The sequence below is a fragment of the Nycticebus coucang genome, chromosome X (assembly GCF_027406575.1).
Source record: "Nycticebus coucang isolate mNycCou1 chromosome X, mNycCou1.pri, whole genome shotgun sequence".
In the NCBI taxonomy this organism is placed as follows: Eukaryota; Metazoa; Chordata; class Mammalia; order Primates; family Lorisidae; genus Nycticebus; species Nycticebus coucang.
Genome location: NC_069804.1, coordinates 125,207,603 through 125,226,297, shown reverse-complemented (window position 1 = coordinate 125,226,297; position 18,695 = coordinate 125,207,603). Strand labels below are relative to the sequence as shown.

The 18,695-nt window shown below is 37.3% G+C and overlaps 1 protein-coding gene across 1 annotated transcript in view; it reads left to right on the top strand.

Annotated features, from left to right (window-relative positions):
* The window catches only part of HTR2C (5-hydroxytryptamine receptor 2C), a 350,577-nt gene extending 333,968 nt beyond the window's left edge, over positions 1-16,609 (top strand). The window contains exon 6 of the mRNA XM_053581136.1: positions 15,683-16,609. Coding sequence (XP_053437111.1) covers positions 15,683-16,512 — 830 coding nt within the window. The 3' untranslated portion in view covers positions 16,513-16,609. The remainder of the gene's footprint in view (positions 1-15,682) is intronic.
* Positions 16,610-18,695: the final 2,086 nt, after the last annotated feature.

Here is an 18,695-nt window from a genome sequence, read left to right as displayed (position 1 = left end):
TTAGTTTAATGTGCTGTTGATTTACTGACTGTTCTCCTTAATCACAATGACATTTGATGGAAATAGCATCAACCATACAAAACCTCCCTAAAAAGAAAAGCCCGGGACTAGATGGTTTTACATCAGAATTCTACCAAACCTTTAAAGAGGAATTAGTATCTATATTACTCAACCTGTTCCAAAAGGTAGAAAAAGAAGGAAGACTACCCAACACGTTCTATGAAGCAAACATCACCCTGATTCCCAAACCAGGAAAAGACCCAACAAGAAAAGAAAATTATAGACCGCTATCACTAATGAATCTAGATGCAAAAATATTCAACAAGATCCTAACAAACAGAATCCAGCAACGCATCAAACAAATTATACATCATGACCAAGTCGGTTTTATCCCAGGGTCTCAAGGCTGGTTCAATATATGTAAATCTATAAATGTAATCCGGCACATAAACAAATTAAAAAACAAAGATCATATGATTCTCTCAATTGATGCAGAAAAAGCTTTTGATAATATCCAGCATACTTTCATGATCAGAACACTTAAGAAAATTGGTATAGAAGGGACATTTCTTTTCTTTTTTTTTTTTTTTTGTAGAGACAGAGTTTCACTTTATGGCCCTCAGTAGAGTGCCATGGCTTCACACAGCTCACAGCAACCTCCAACTCCTGGGCTTAAGTGATTCTCTTGCCTCAGCCTCCCAAGTAGCTGGGACTACAGGCACCCGCCACAACGCCCGGCTATTTTTTGGTTGCAGTTTGGCCGGGGCCGGGTTTGAACCCACCACCCTTGACATATGGGGCCCGCGCCCTACGGACTGAGCCACAGGCGCCGCCCCAGAAGGGACATTTCTTAAACTGATAGAAACCATCTACAGCAAACCCATAGCCAACATCATATTGAATGGAGTTAAATTGGAATCATTTCCACTCAGATCAGGAACCAGACAAAACTGCCTATTGTCTCCATTGCTTTTTAACATTATGTTGGAAGTTTTAGCCACCGCAATTAGGGAAGAAAAGGCGATCAAGGGTATCTATATAGGGTCAGAAGAGATGAACTTTCGCTCTTCACAGATGATATGATAGTATATCTGGAAAACACTAGGGAATCTACTACAAAACTCTTAGAAGTGATAAAGGAATACAGCAGCATCTCAGGTTACAAAATCAACATTCATAAATCGGTAGCCTTTATATATACCAACAATAGTCAAGTTGAAAAAACAGTTAAGGACTCTATCCCATTCACAGTGGTGCCAAAGAAGATGAAATATTTGGGAATTTATCTAACAAAGGACGTAAAAGATCTCTATAAAGAGAACTATGAAACTCAAAGAAAAGAAATAGCTGAAAATATTAACAAATGGAAAAACATACCATGCTCATGGCTGGGAAGAATCAACGTTGTTAAAATGTCCATACTACCCAAAGCAATATATAATTTCAATGCAATCCCTATTAAAGCTCCACTGTCATACTTTAAAGATCTTGAAAAAACAATACTTCGTTTTATATGGAATCAGAAAAAACCTCGAATAGCCAAGACATTACTCAGAAATAAAAACAAAGTAGGAGGAATCACGCTACCAGACCTCAGACTATACTACAAATCGATAGTGATCAAAACAGCATGGTATTGGCACAAAAACAGAGAAGTAGATGTCTGGAACAGAATAGAGAACCAAGAGATGAATCCAGCTACTTACCGTTATTTGATCTTTGACAAGCCAATTAAAAACATTCAGTGGGGAAAATATTCCCTATTTAACAAATGGTGCTGGGTGAACTGGCTGGCAACCTGTAGAAGACTGAAACTGGACCCACACCTTTCACCATTAACTAAGATAGACTCTCACTGGATCAAAGATTTAAACTTAAGACATGAAACTACAAAAGTACTAGAGGAGAGTGCAGGGAAAACCCTTGAAGAAATGGGTCTGGGCGAGTATTTTATGAGGAGGACCCCGCGGGCAATTGAAGAAGCTTCAAAAATGCACTACTGGGACTTGATCAAACTAAAAAGCTTCTGCACAGCCAAGAACACAGTAAGTAAAGCAAGCAAACAGCCCTCAGAATGGGAGAAGATATTTGCAGGTTATGTCTCCGACAAAGGTTTAATAACCAGAATCCACAGAGAACTCAAACGCATTAGCAAGAAAAGAACAAGGGATTCCATTGCAGGCTGGGCAAGGGATTTGAAGAGAAACTTCTCTGAAGAAGACAGGCATGTGGCCTTCAGACATATGAAAAAATGCTCATCATCTTTAATTGTCAGTGAAATGCAAATCAAAACTACTTTGAGATACCATCTAACTCCAGTGAGACTAGCCTATATCACAAAATCCCAAGACCAGAGATGTTGGCGTGGATGTGGAGAAAAGGGAACACTTCTGCACTGCTGGTGGGAATGCAAATTAACACATTCCTTTTGGAAAGAGATATGGATAACACTTAGAGATCTAAAAATAGATCTGCCATTTAATCCTGTAATCCCTCTACTGGGCATATACCCAGAAGACCAAAAATCACATCATAACGAAGATATTTGTACCAGAATGTTTATTGCAGCCCAATTCATAATAGCTAAGTCATGGAAGAAGCCCAAGTGCCCATCGATCCACGAATGGATTCATAAATAGTGGTGTATGTACACCATGGAATATTATACAGCCTTAAAGAAAGATGGAGACTTTACCTCGTTCATGTTTACATGGATGGAGCTGGAACATATTCTTCTTAGTAAAGTATCTCAAGAATGAAAGAAAAAGTACCCAATGTACTCAGCCCTACTATGAAACTAATTTAGAGTTTTCACATGAAAGCTATAACCCAGATACAACCTAAGAATAGGGGAAAGGGGGAAAGGGAGGGGAGGGAGGGGGGAGGTGGATAGAGGGAAGGGGATTGGTGGGATTACACCAGCGGTGCATCTTACAAGGGTATATGTGAAACTTGGTAAATGGTCTGTGAAGCTAGTGAATGATGCCCCATGATTATATCAATGTACACAGCTATGATCTAAAAAAAAAAAAATCACACTGACATTTGATTAGGGGCTTTATTATGGTACATCTTTTAAGGCCATGTTCACTACTAAACATGGTCTTTCTTTTGTTTCAAATAAATCCTCAAGATGTTAATGAAGTACTAATAAAGTCTCTTCATTCTAACTGGACCAGACTCCAACTTCTAGAACTTTCTAACTGCTAACATCTTTGTTCTGTTTTTGTATCCATAGCTTCCACTCTCTGCTATGAGTCTCACTTGTACATGGGCAACCTCGCCCTCAATCAGGTTCTTGGAGGGAACGCTCACAAATACTTCTGAGTCTTCCTACTGTATAGCTCCCTCTTCTCCTATACCTTGCCCAGGAAGGTACCGACCCTTTGGTATCTTCAAACTCTGATGTCTGCCCACTTTGCTCAGCAGGATAGCCAACCCTTGCATGGGGTCCACTTCCCCGTGTTACAGTCAAGGAATTATCTCTAGGTAAAAAAAGTAAGATGGATATAGGACTTGTGTTTCCTTTATAGTAAAAATCACAGTTCCATTATAATTATTGACAAATGTTTGAAAAGAGTTGTTTCATATATTCTGTACAGTTTTATAGTTGTTTTTGTAGGATAGCAAGTCTGGAACTCTGTTGTGGCTGGAAAAATGGGTCCAATTTTTTAAAAATTGTATCATGGGTGGCGCCTGTGGCTCAAAGGAGTAGGGCACCAGCCCCATATGCTGGAGGTGGTGGGTTCAAACCCAGCCCCAGCCAAAAACTGCAAAAAAAAAAAAATAAATAAAATTGTATCATTTTGCTTAAGTTTATTATTATTTGTATTGACCTTCAAGTTTACTTATCACTGATTCTATAGTTAATCCCATCCACTTTTTTAAATACAATTTTTCAGTATCAGAATTTCCTTTCTTCTTACATTTCCACATCTACCATAAAATGCCCATCTCTATAACCACCATATCTATCTTTTCTGGTAGGTTATTCAATAAATTTATGATAAAATCCTTGTCTATTAACTTTAAAATCTGAGTTATATTTAAGTCTGTTTCATTTGACCCATTTTCCTCTTCACTATGGGTTACATTATTCTTTTTCTTTGTATATATTGTAATTTTGTGAATATGTTCTCATGGAAGACTTGTTTTATGTTTTGGGTTTCTTTTTTTAGGGTGGGCTCCAGATTTGCTTTTAGTCTTAGGGCAAATTCTTTAGTCCTAAGAAATAAGGTCTTCTCCTAAGGCAGGTTCTTTCTGAGACCAGTGAAAAGCCCAGGGTGTATATAAAGCCCCTCTAACTTGATGTGATGCAAACTCCCCACTCTGTTTCCCCTGCATCAGAAAACAGTTAACACCTCTGCTGAACACTTTTAACCTCCCAAATGTTGTTTGTTTCTTGTGTTCCTTGGAGTCTTACACATGGAGAATTCAGGTGTCAAGGAAGAATTTGAGGGGATTTTGTATGGAACTTGCAGGTTCTCACCACACTGGCTCCTTTCTTTGATTGCACCCTTCAAGTCCCAGCCCTTCTGGCAGTCCTTAATTCTTAGTTCTGGCTCCTCAGTTCAGTGAAACCTCAATTTTCTCCTTGAGATCTAACTATATGTTAGAGAATGCTTCAGGGGAAGGGACATTTAAATATGAAACTCAACTAACATGTTTCACATCTTTCAATGGCTGTGTCCCATGCTGTACTGATTTTTGCTCACATTCAAATATCTTCAAGTAGTTTTGTTGTTGTATTTATCTCATTCAGAGCTTCTGATTGTTATTAGCAGAATGCTAGTCTTCTGTAAATTCCTTCATCATTGTTTTTTGTTTGATTATATTTTGAGACAGAGTCTCACTCGGTCACCCTGGGTAGAGTGCCACAGTATCATCATAGCTTATAGCAACCTCAAACTTATGGCCTCAAGCAATCCTCTTTGCCTCAGCATCCCCAGTAGTTGAGACTACAGACGCCTGCCACAACACCACTCTAATTTTTCTATTTTTAGCAGAGATGGGGTCTCGCTCTTGCTCTGGTTGGTCTCAAACTCCAGATCTCAAGCAATCCACCCTCCTCAACCTCCCAGAGAGCTAGGATTACAGGAGTGAGCCACCACACACAGCCTCCTTCACCATTATTAAAAAATGATAGTCTGGGGTGACACCTATGGCTCTGTCAGTGAGTAGGGCACTGTCCCCATAAACTGTGGCAGGTTCAAACCTGGCCCTGGCCAAACTGCAACAAAAAATAGCCGGGCAGTGTGGTGGGTGCCTGTAGTCCTAGCTACTTGGAAAGCTGAGGCAAGAGAATCGCCTAGCCCAGGAGTTGGAGGTTGCTGTGAACTGTGATGCCATGGCACTCTACCGAGGGTGAAAAAGTGACACTCTGTCTCAAAACAAAAAAAAAAAAAAGATAGTCTTTTTATATATGTTTTTATCATTTTTTATATCAAGAAGTTAAGTCTGATTCTGATACCAGCTACTGAACCAAGATTATAAACAGAGTTTGTTTAACAATTGAGGTTATGGGGGGGAAAGTAGAAAGAGGGACGGAGGGAGGGGGGTGGGGCCTTGGTGTGTGTCACACTTTATGGGGGCAAGACATGATTGCAAGAGGGACTTTACCTAACAATTGCAATCAGTGTAACCTGGCTTATTGTACCCTCAATGAATCCCCAACAATAAAAAAAAAAATTAAAATTATAAAATTAAAAATAAAATAAAAAATAAATTTTGGTGGTGAAAAAAATTTATAGCTTTATTTTATCTAACTAATAGCTGAAATTTGAGACTTTCCTCAACTACAAATATAGTCAATTAACCAGAACAATAATTTGCAGTGTCTATATAATTACCCCCAATAGGAATCACAGATATTATAAATCACATTCAGATGACATATGATAGATGCTCATCACTATTTTAAAATTTTAGTAGTTACTGGACCTGTGACTAGATCTAGTTATCTACTGTGCTAATTAAAAATCACATATAATACTGTTTCTAAAATTTACTTTTAATATTTTGATCATAATTTCCTTGCTTTGCAATCCCCTGCATGTCATTTTATGCATTCAAAGACATAATTTTTTTTATTAAATCATAGATGTGTACATTAATGCAATCATGGGGTACAATGTGCTGGTTTTATATACAATTTGAAATATTTTCATCAAACTAGTTAACACAGCCTTCACGGTATTTTCTTATTGTGTTAAGACATTTATATTCTACATTTAATAAATTTCACATGTACCCTTGTAAGATGCATCGTAGGTGTGGTCCCACCAAAGACATTATTTTAAGAAGAGGTCTATAGGTACAAAAGAGATTAGAACCCTTGCCTTAGATTATTTTTTTTTTGTGTGTGTGTGTGTGTGTGTCTTTTTTTTGGCCGGGGCTGAGTTTGAACCCGCCAACTCCGGCATATGGGACCGGCGCCCTACTCCTTGAGCCACAGGCGCTGCCCGCCTTAGATTATTTTCTGATCCCTCTTTTCACAAAAGTTCTCCCTAGAAGATCATGACCTTGTGATTTCTCCGTATAAAAGAAAATTCTGTCCTCAACTCACCCATGTCTCCAGAATTTCAAACAACTATAATCACAGAGATTTCCCTATTGTACTCCACAAGGACTTGTAACTTAACACAAGCCAAACCAAGCCACCATTGTATTTCACCTATATTATGTTGCTTAATGACAATCCAATCTATCTAACAGCACAAACAAGAAACTTACAATTATTTACTTACTCTTCCCTCTTCCTCACAGGCCACATCTATTTAATCACAATGTACTGTCAATAGAACTCCTAAATATCTCAAAAATCTGTCCATCCCCATTAATCCCCTCTACTCCACCCTTAATTGAGACTCTCTTCTTGCCCCTGCATAATAACCTCTCTCTTACCTGTTAGAATTGGAGGCACCTCCTGAGTCTTTGCTCTCTGCCCAGGACCCAGGAGTCCCATCTTTTTTCAGGGTCTTACTCCATTGCACATTGTATTTTGCTCCTATGTTTTCAAACTCTCTCTCCTCAATATTTTCCCAATAGCATATGAGTGTTCAATTGTCCGACTTTTTTTATATTTATTTATTTTTTATTTGTCTGACTTTAATATTACGAAAAGCTCATATGGTGGTGCCTGTGACTCAAGGAGTAGGGCACCGGCCCTATACACCAGAAGAGGCGGGTTCAAACCCGGTCCTTGCCAAAAAGTGCAAAAAAAAAAAAACCTCATATTCACACCTATCTAATGCTTCACAAAATCAATAAATACCCAGTTAAATTACCTTGCATGGAGAGTTAACAATTCTACTAATTTTGCCACTTAATATTTAACTCTTATCTCTGCCCCCTCTCACTTTTCTGTATAGGACTAGATAATTTCCGCCAACCATTCATACCATCAATTCTTATAAATGAAAGGAATACCCATTCTTCTGTCCTAGTATAATTTTTCTAATTGTCTCTGACATTGCCTCCTCAGGGATATTTATTCATAATTTGTTACCTTTTTTCCTGTATTTTTAAGTTGTTCTACTCCACTAGCTTCCACCTTTAAGGAGTAAGCTCTTTATTGCACCTTAAATGTAAACTTTCTTCAGTCTTCATTAGCTTGTGGGTGAAATGTGGTCATCTGTCAGTGCTACCTCAAATTTCACTTCCTCATGCCCTCAGCCATATGGTAGTTGAATATCAAGACCTCCCTCACCCACAGATTCCTACTCCAGTATATTTTACAATCCCTGGGCATTGTCAGCTCATGGACTGTCTTCTCATGCTTTCCTGCTTATAGTCTTCCCCTTTTAGATCAAATTCCCCCAAAGTTATTTAAGGACTTCTCCTTGGCACTACCATTGCACTAGCTGTCCTTTATTCACACATGTCTGTGTTCTTACCCTTCCCAAAGCTAAAAATCCTAGAGGGTCGAAGTTGATTCTGAATTCCTTGAATTCTTACTCTACCAATGTCATACTGATTTATTTATTACAGCATTCAAAATTATTTTCTCTCCAACTCTCAGTCACACTTTATTACCTAAGAACTGCTTGTCTGTATTCTTTCTGTATTCTTCTTTGAAAGTGATTTCCTCATCTTCTGGTGTCAACTTTCATGTTCAAAGGACTCACCTATGACTCCATGAGGCATGGGACCACTGATGTCAGCCTGATGTTGTATGGTCCTTCTAGGTGTACCTGGAAAAAATATTCCTTTCCATGCAAAACAACTCATGGATATGGATACGTCTGAGTAATCCTTACATAGTAACAATAATTCTCCCATGTTTTCATTTTGATATTGGTGTATTTGCTCTAGAAAAGTTATTCTATAATCTCTTTTGTATCACCATCCATTTCTTGGCAGTCTGTTTCCTGTCTTCACTCCACTATATTTGTTCTCTCTACAATCACCAATGCCCTCCTCATTTTCAAAGACTAAGGAAATGCTTCAATTTCTAGATCTCTCTGTGCCATTTGAAACTGTTGAGGTTGCTTTGTTCAGAACACTCCCTTCCTTTGGTTGTTATGACATAATTTGTCATTGATGCAAAATTATTGTCAGGCTTCTGACATCCATTTTGCAAATTTTGCTGCTGGTGCTTTTAATCTTCCCAGAAGACATCCAAAGAAGTTTCTCAGACTAGGTTCACACATGTGCTGCAATGACAACTATTTAATAACTGATATCTGGCCAACAAAAATTGTAAGACCCGTCTAATAACTAGAATCTAAAGAGAACTCAAACTAATCAATAAGAAAAGAACAAATAACCCCATTTCCATGTGGGCAAGAGACTTGAACAGAAAGTTCTCTGATGAACACAGGCGCATGGACTACAAACACATGAAAATATGCTTATCATCCTTAATCATCAGAGAAATGCAAATCATAACCACTTTGAGATATTATCTAACTCCAGTAAGATTATCCCACATCACAAAATCCCAAAACTACAGATGTTGGCGTGGATACAGAGAGAAGGGAATCCTTCTACACTGCTGGTGGGAATGCAAGCTAATACGACCTTTTAGGAAAGAAGTTTGGAGAATACTCAAGGAACTAAAAGTAGACCTACTGTTCAATCCTGCAATTCCTCTACTAGGTATATACCCAGATGATCAAAAATTATTTTACAAAAAAGACATTTGCACCAGAATGTTTATTGCAGACCAATTCATAATTGCCAAGACATAGAAACAGCCCAAGTGCCCATCAACCCATGAATGGATTAAAAATTGTGGTATATATACATCAGGGAATACTATGCAGCCCAAAAAGAGTTGGAGACTTTCACATCTTTTATGTTTACCTGGATGGAGTTGGAACATATGCTTAGTAAAGTATCTCAAGAATGGGAAAAAAAATCCAATGTACTTAATATTACCATGAAATCAATATATTATCACCTATACATTCATATGAATGGCAAAACGTAACTATAGTCCAAAACATAACTATAGTCTAGAAGGGACAAGGAGAGAGAGGGCAGGGAAGGGGAGGGGGGATATGAGAGGAGGCAGGGTATTTGGGGGGACCTCAACCTAATGTGCATGATGCAATGGTACATTTCAAAACTATTAAGAAAGGAGTATAATTGTGATGGATGTGTTACTTAGTTCAATGTAAGCATTTCACATTGTTTATCAAAGTAGTACACTGAATTCCATAAATGCATCAATGTACAAAAGTTATGATTTAATGAAAAATAACAATAATAAAAATAAAATTGTTAGTAATATAAATCTGTAAAAGGTATAAATAAAAAAATGAATACAGGCAGGGCAGCACCTGTGGCTCAAAGGAGTAGGGCGCCGGCCTCATATGCCAGAGGTGGAGGGTTCAAACCCAACCCTGGCCAAAAACGGCAAAAAAATGAGAACAGGCAAAAAAAAATTATAAGACCCTATTGGTTGTAAGAAGTGTCACGATTTCAAAAACTGTGGTATATGTATACCATGGAATACTATTCAGCCATAAAAATGGATGGAGACTTTACATTTTGTATTTACCTGAATGGAGTTGAAACACATTCTTCTTGATAAAGTGTCACAAGAATGGAAAAACAAGTATCCAAATGTACTAGATACTAATATGAAACCAATATATAAACAACTAAAGCCCACACAAAAGAAAAACACAAGTATATTCTAGTACGGGAGAGGGGAGGGAGGGGAAGGGGGAAGAATGAGGAAGGATGGTGATTGGCAAGTTTCATCTAATGTGCACAATGTAAAGGTCTTCAACACACACCCAGGCTCAACTACAACTTCATTTTAGAAATGAAAATGATGCAACCTAAATGTTTGGGCTCTCACATCAATCTGAAACTAAAAAACAAATGAATAAAAGCTAAACCTGATGTGGATCTTAGAATCATTGCCATATGGTATTCCTACCTTAAGGTTTGAAAAGAACTTATCTGTGTTGCTTGAACTCAAGGCTCTCAGAAATAATATGTCTTTTTATATTCTCTGACCTTACTTACCTTCTTTGCAGTAAAAGAACCTCACCAAGAAATGAACTTTTATGAGGCTGAAATGAGATAATGCATGTAAAGTATGTAAAAGTACCAAAGTCAGTAAGAACTCAGAATAAGCATTCAATAAATGATAGTTAGTAGTAGTAACAGTAGCAGTAGTAGTCATAGTGTTGTAGTGTTAACACATATTTTCCATAAAATAACAGAAGTAATACATGATATTTTTAAGAAAACTTAAAGTTACCGAATTCAATGTTTCTAAAATGTGAAATAAGACTAAGTTTACTGAAGGTACTTTTTCCTCTCGGAGTTTAAGTAATCTTAATAAATAATGCTTTTGGGGGTTTTACAAGAACTGAACAAGATAATGCATGAGAAATATTTGATTGTTCATTAGTTGAAGTAATACCTAAGATTTGCAGCAGAATGTGAATTATAGCTTGTCTTTGTTGTTTCTAAAATTCTAAGGAAAATGATATGAATTTATTGAAGTTAATCTCAGAAAGATTAAGTCATTCCATCTAATGATTGCCTGTATGTTTTTTGTCTGTATTGACTAAAATTATATAAAAAGTATGCAACAATTACAAAATACTTGGCTAAGTGTGTGAAAAATTCAGTAAAATGTATTTATTATTATTGCAGTTGTTATTAGTATGTGATATTGGCTAAATCAAGGATTTCAAAAATATCAAAGATTTCCATTAAATTTGGTAAACTTACTTAATTTTTCTGATGTTAACTTCTTCAAATAACTGTACCTTTTAGAATTTCCATGAAATGAATGAGATGATGCCTTTCCAATGTTTTGTTGCTAGTATCACTGTTTTCCATATTTACCTGATATTATAATACTGCATGAATTACTATTGGTTGAATTAAAAATGCTAAGAAAGACTTTACACATTTGCTGAACTTAACTCTCCAGAGCTAAAATAACTTCATCCATTAATAAGAACAGCAGTTCTCAAACTCTTTTGTGTCAGGACCCCTTTATACTCTTCAAAATATTTGAATACCAGAAAGAGATTTTGTTTTTATGAGTTATATCTATTATGACATAAAAAATTAAAAAGTGAAAATGGTTAAAATATTTATTAATCATTCTCTTTTAAATAGCTGTACAAGTCTATTTAATGTTAACATTAAAATCGGGAGGCTGAGGCAAGAGAATCGCTTAAGCCCAGGAGTTGGAGGTTGCTGTGAGCTGTGTGATGCCACGGCACTCTACTGAGGGCCATAAAGTGAGACTCTGTCTCTAAAAAAAAAAAAAAAAAGAAAACATTAAAATATGTTTATATGAAAATTATAATTTTGAAAATTCAGAGAAGGCAGGTACCAATTTTCAGTTTTGAAAATCTATTTTAATGTCTAATTTGATAGAAATATAACTGGGTTCTCATATTTGTATTCACATTCAAACCATTGTGATACATTGTTTTCTTCATAAAATGCAGTTATAAAAAGAATTAGAAAAGGTAAACTAGCAAGTTCTTTAAAAGAATCTTAGAGGCTCCCTCCCAAGGTCCTTGAACCATGCTTTGAGAACTGCTGATACTTATATTTCTAATTTACTGACAGCCTGTGCAAGATATGTCATTATTAATTCTACTTCTATGGTTATTATTTATAATTTCCTGATATTGTCCAAAGAATGTGAACAACTTCTTGTTCTGTTGACTGCATTCATGGCTTCTAGAAACAAAAGAAAACTACTGGTGGTACAGATTTGATAAGGTGGTTAACCCACTTCACCAAATAATACCTGCCTAACAGAGATTTTAACCAAATTGAATTTCAGTAATTTGCATGGCTTAGTGATGGCCTCAATAAATGGCAGCTATTAGAATCACCCTTTCCTCAATGTATACAAAATTATACAAATGGATTCTAGGGATCAAATTGGCTTTGCATATCCAATAACAGCTTCAGTTCATCGACAATGACTCTGTTACCTTCTCTTGTCCTTTGATAAGGCCCACTTTTAGGCCCAAGAGTCCCTTAGAAAAGTGAATAAATCTTTATAAGAAACAAGCTAACACTACTCTCTAAAGCAGGGCTTTGAGTAATGCCAACTGCCACTGATCTTTTGGACAGTGTCCAAAGAGGCCTTCCCCAGAGACTTCAACTGTCTCTAGCAATACCTAGAAGATTGTGCAGCATTTCCTGTGGGAACTTGAATCTCCACATCTAGGTAAATGTACCCCAGTTAGGATGTGTCCAGAATGATGGAAGATTCCTCCGACTAAGTCTGGGCCTCACACTGTATTTCTTTCAGGCAGTCCTAGGGGTGATAGAGGACCGGGAATTGGAGGGGGTGCATCTCTCCTCCACCCTCTGTTGCTCTTGCTGTAGGAACCTGAGAAGGTATAGTAGTTGTCTACCAATATTTTGGTAGAAAATAGTGAATGAGTGTTCCTATTCAGGGGTCCAATTATTTTTACTCCAGAAGGAATCACTCTCAAAGTTAGCAGTGCTCACCAAGTCTAGGAGACTTTATCTGAGATCTAATAGTGTTGTTATTGTCTGTTTCAGAAAGGACTTCCATGTATTCCTTTACTTTTTTTTTAATTAAAAGAAAGACTATCAAACTTTCTAGAGTAGAGACTTTCAAAAATTACAAAAGCAGAATCATAAAATAGACACCCAAGTACTCATCATCCAGCTCCAAGATTTATTAGTTTATGAATTATTTTGTTTAATCCATACTCCCATTCAATTCTCACTCCCATATTTTATTATTTTGAAATAACTTCAGATCTCATAATAGTTCATTTATAAGTATTTCATTATTCATATCAAAAGGTTAAGATCTATCTTTCCACATAACTGCATATCAACATGTCACCTAGAAATGAATGAGTAATAATTGATTAATGTCATCACAAGACCCATCATACATTGTTCAAATTTCCAATTGCGTCATGAATATTTTTAAAAACTTCTTTGTTTGCCTCAAGATCCTAAGAAAGTCCATATTTCATAGTTACTTGGTAGGTCATTGAAGTCTTTCTTTCTTTTTTTTTTTTTTGTAGCGACAGTCTCACTTTATGGCCCTTGGTAGAGTGCTGTGGCCTCACCCAGCTCACAGCAACCTCCAACTCCTGGGCTTAAGCGATTCTCTTGCCTCAGCCTCCCGAGTAGCTGGGACTATAGGCGCCCGCCACAACGCCCAGCTATTTTTTGGTTGCAGTTTGGCCGGGGCCGGGTTTGAACCCACCACCCTCGGTATATGGGGCCGGCGCCTTACCGACTGAGCCACAGGCACCACCCTGAAGTCTTTCTTAATGTATAGATTATCCCTCTAACTTTTTCTCTTGAAATTTTTTTAATAACCCCTTCTCTCTTTTTGTAATCCCATATTAACATTCTTAACTCTAGAAAACTTCCCAAAGCCTAAACCTTCACTAAAACATTTCATTAAGGGTAATGGAATACTGACTTCTTTCAGGCAAGCGTGATCTGTACTTTTGCTACTGATTATCTTACATTTATGACTTTTCAAATAAAGATTCTAACAATACAATCTGGCAGCTTTCTTAGCTTCTTTTTTGTAAATCTGAAGAAATAGAACTTGTGTGGTTTTGTTGTACTCTATACTCCCAAATTCCTGTTGAAGTTCCCCCAAGCATTTTATCAAATCTGGTGAAAAATTACCTTCTCTCTTCCCCTTCAGAATGCAAAGGTCACTTTGCTAGAATCCAGCAATGAATTCCTTGAGGAGATTTTCTGTTTGCAGTGTGTCCTGCTTTTCACAGCCTTTCCTACTTTCGTGCCTAGGTTCAAAGTGGTAGACAAACATGGACCAGGACCCAAAGGAGTCCTGTCACACATGTTGCTGCTTCTCATCCTGTCACCTGGTCTCCTACTCTAGAAAAAGCATTTTCTAAATGCTTTTTAGAAATTCAGTGTCTGAGGAAGAAGGTTTACAGATCACTTTCCAAATACTCTCTTCCTTGTATCTTCCCAGAGATTAAACAATCAACATCCTCAACAAGCCCTTGCAAAGAAACATTGATTATTTTTTTCCCTTTTGCTCTTTCAGCCAAACTCTCTATATCTGACTACAGATGTTGGTTTATCATAGTTCCTTGTGTGTTCCCTAGAGTCAGCAATGATCTCTATGAGCACACTTCTACCTCCTCTCATGGTTCATGATGTAGATACCCACTAGCCAAGCATTCCTGATAATCTCTGATAGAATCCTGCAAGTGCAATCTCAATTTCCCAAACTTCAACTTCCCATAGATGCAAGAGAGGATAAATTAACATTAAAATTTGAATTTCACTTCCAAGTTATCTCTTCTTATTGATGGAGGACCTCTTCCAGATCTACTATACTTATTTCTGAAAGTTTCTGGGTAGTTCTTAGAAAGTTCCTACTTATACTTGGACACAAGATCATCTTCTCTTCCCACCTCTTTGTGGTTTATTTTCTGCCTGTGAACCTGTTTATTGAAGGAAGTGCTTCCCTAGAAGACTGCCTCTCAATATTTTTAAAAACAAAAAGCCCCAAATTCCACACAAATGGGAAGTCTGCATTTCTCCCAACTCTGCACTTCACTCTCTCTTGACTTTGAAATGATGTTGCTTATGCCTAGAAACTCAAAAGCAATAAAACAACAACCCTTACTAAAAAGAGAACCCTTTCAATTTCTACTTACACCTAGTAGACTATTTCTGCATAATGACCAGACTGAGCCTAGGCAACCCTGATAGACTATTATAGGTGCTATACATATTAATTTTTATTAAATTTGGAAGGTGTTATGCCAAAAAAGGACTGATTGGCTTTATTAATGTCATTGCATACAGGTGTAAATTCATTGATTAATTCAACATATATTTACTGAGTGCCTTCTATGAACCAGGACAGTTCTCAGAATTGAACATACAACAAAATGAACCCAACTCACTCTTAGATACAACCAAATTTCGAATAGCTTATTTCAGTAATAGCAATTCCATGCCTTCTACAGAAAATTTGGGAGAAGGCATTACTAACTTGAAAAAAGGCCCTCATTTTCTGACATCCTCCTGCTAGTCTTTCATGTGACTATCAATTACTCCATGAATAGCTTTCAACAAACATCAGGTCTAAATTTCCTTTGGTAAGAAGCAAATGACTGTGTGTCGCTGCTGCATAGATCTGTTCAATCCTTCCATCTGCTGTACCAACATCCTACCTTCTTTTTCATTTCTTTAGGTGTCTCAGTTCCTATCCCTGTGCTTGGACTGAGGGATGAAGACAAGGTGTTCGTGAACAACACGACGTGCGTGCTCAACGAGCCAAATTTCGTCCTCGTTGGGTCCTTCGTGGCATTCTTCATACCGCTGACGATTATGGTGATCACGTATTGCCTGACGATCCACGTTCTTCGCCGACAAGCTCTGATGTTACTACACGGCCACACCGAGGAACTTCCGGGACTAAGTCTGGACTTTCTGAAATGCTGCAAGAGGAATTCAGCTGACGAGGAGAACTCTGCCAACCCCAATCAAGATCAGAACGCCGCCCGCCGAAGAAAGAAGAAGGAGAGACGTCCCAGGGGCACCATGCAGGCTATCAACAATGAAAGAAAAGCTTCAAAAGTCCTTGGCATTGTTTTCTTTGTGTTTCTGATAATGTGGTGTCCGTTTTTCATTACTAATATTCTGTCTGTGCTTTGTGAAAAATCCTGTAATCAAAAGCTCATGGAAAAACTTTTGAATGTGTTTGTGTGGATTGGTTACGTTTGTTCCGGAATCAATCCTCTGGTGTACACGCTATTTAATAAAGTTTACCGCCGTGCTTTCGCTAATTATTTGCGCTGTAATTATAAGGCTAAGAAAAAGCCTCCTATCAGACAAATTCCAAGAGTTGCTGCCACTGCTTTGTCTGGGAGGGAGCTTAATGTTCATGTTTACCGGCATACCAATGAACCTGTAATTAAGAAAGCTGATGACAATGAGCCGGGTATAGAGATGCAAGTTGAAAATTTGGAGCTCCCAGTAAATCCCTCTAATGTGGTTAGCGAAAGAATTAGTAGCGTGTAACAAAGAGCAACACATTCTTTTCCTACATGAAGCTACACATGTAGGAAATTTTCTCCTTTCTTCTGTCGGTCATAACAATGTAAATATTGCTGTCTGAAAGAAATATATATAGCTTTGCAACCCTGTACTTTACAATCATGCACACAATAGTGAGATTTAGAGTTCTATATTTACTGTTTATAATTGATGGAGAATAACTTATTTGATTCTTTGATGAATAATATGTTTATTGTTTTGTCTGCCCTCCCTTCCTTCCTCTCTTCTCTTCTTTCCTTCTTCCAATCTCTTTTTCTCTTGTGAGTATGGGAATGTTGATGCTCATCTCAGGTGGCATTTGCAGGAGACCAGAATGATGCACATGACAGTGGTTATATTTCAACCACACCGAAATTAACAAAATCAGTGAAATCTTTTGCCGGGTTAACAGTAAATATACACTTTAAAATTCTTGCTCTGCTCATCTCCACACGTAAATGCAGTAAGATACGTTCTGCCTTCTGACATTTCTATCTGTGAGTGAATGCCAGAACTTAGCCTGGTTATTAACATATAGGGACAAAATTTGACATTGTCAGATGTTGTGTTGGTATTTTACTGCAATGTATGTCCCCAAACATAGTGGTATTTTAACATAGCAGCTGGTTAACCAGGACTACAGAAGTGGAAGGATAATAAAATATTTACACCAAATAGCTTTTCACTTCTTAGAGGCAATGTTCAAATTCTGATTATTATTACAAGCAAACTGGAATTAGTGTTTTCATTCTGGTCTTAGTAAATACCTAATTCCACAATTAGACTGGGAAATGAGATCCCGGAGTTATTTCCCAATCCAGGATTCAACATCAATTGGGCTTTGATCTCAAGATCCTGGAAATTCGTGTGCTACACACAAAGTGAAATTAGCATTTTGAGCCTTATTAAAGTATTTTCTTAATTATGGTACCTCTATCTATAGGACTTAATTTGGCAGTCCATTTTTAAGTAAAACTTGTATTGGAAGCATAGATGATAAAAACCTTGGAAGTTTTACTTGATTAAGGACTACAGAATTAGGCCCTTAGAATGTGAAAAAAAAGTAATTAAAAAGACACTTCTTCTGAACTCTGGGAACAACAGAAATACAGAGTTTCCATTTGGATTTTAAACAAAATTTATCTCATTTTCAGATCCTTCCAAACTCTCTAGTGCAGGAAAAGGCTGCAGCTAATTTGTGAAAGTGGCAAGCTCTTCATTGTACTGCAATTATGTAACAGAAGTTTAAATCTTTGTTAAAATATAGTGTTGTGTTGCAAGTGTTGGCCATCATTTCATTCGTGGGCCTGCTGCTCTCTAAAAATTCAGTACCATTTTAATGGTTTGTAAACCACGAAAAGGTTTTCAAGCATTGATAAAGTAAGACCATCCAGTCTATGCTGTGTGCAGAATATACAGTCTTGCCAATGACAATTTCCATGTGTACCCATTTCACACAACTGAGGATAAATTTCTGAAGAATTCATGATGCTATTTCTTATGCCTGACAGTTACTTACAAACCTTGGCGTGTACACCTCAGTATCTTGAAATCGGTGAACGCAGAATCTCAATTTCTAAACACCCCGGTCTGTGTTCTTAACACACAGTATAGATAAATTCAATAGTCTGCCGCAGGGGCAGTGGGAGAGCTACTGTATTTGAGGAAATTCATACAGTCTCTATTTGATTCACAACACTGCCAAACATCACTCAATTGCTTGAGCATGCCCAAATATAACATGAAAGTAAAGTCTACCTGCCTGTTAGTTCTGTTGAACTGCACGTTAACACACTTATATGAAATTGAATGAAAAATCTCATTCCTACTGAAACAAAAATGTCCAAAGAACACAGCATGCATTTAGCATGAGTTCTGCACATACAGGTGGTGCCCTGCATGTATGCACCATGTATGTTGCATGAGTCCATCAATTTGTATTAACATAAGGCAGGGTAGCTGACATAAAAAGGATTGAAGAAAATCCTTCAGCAGTCTTTAAAAAGACCATGCATTCAGATCTGAAGAATTGTGAGTATTAGAGAAAACTGGAAACATCTGATTTCTTTTCTTATCAGGGCAAGCTCATAGCACATGTTTTACAAAAAAAATAAAATATAAACCACAGATTTCCAAAAGCGCTAGCAATAAGTTGAATGATAATAGCT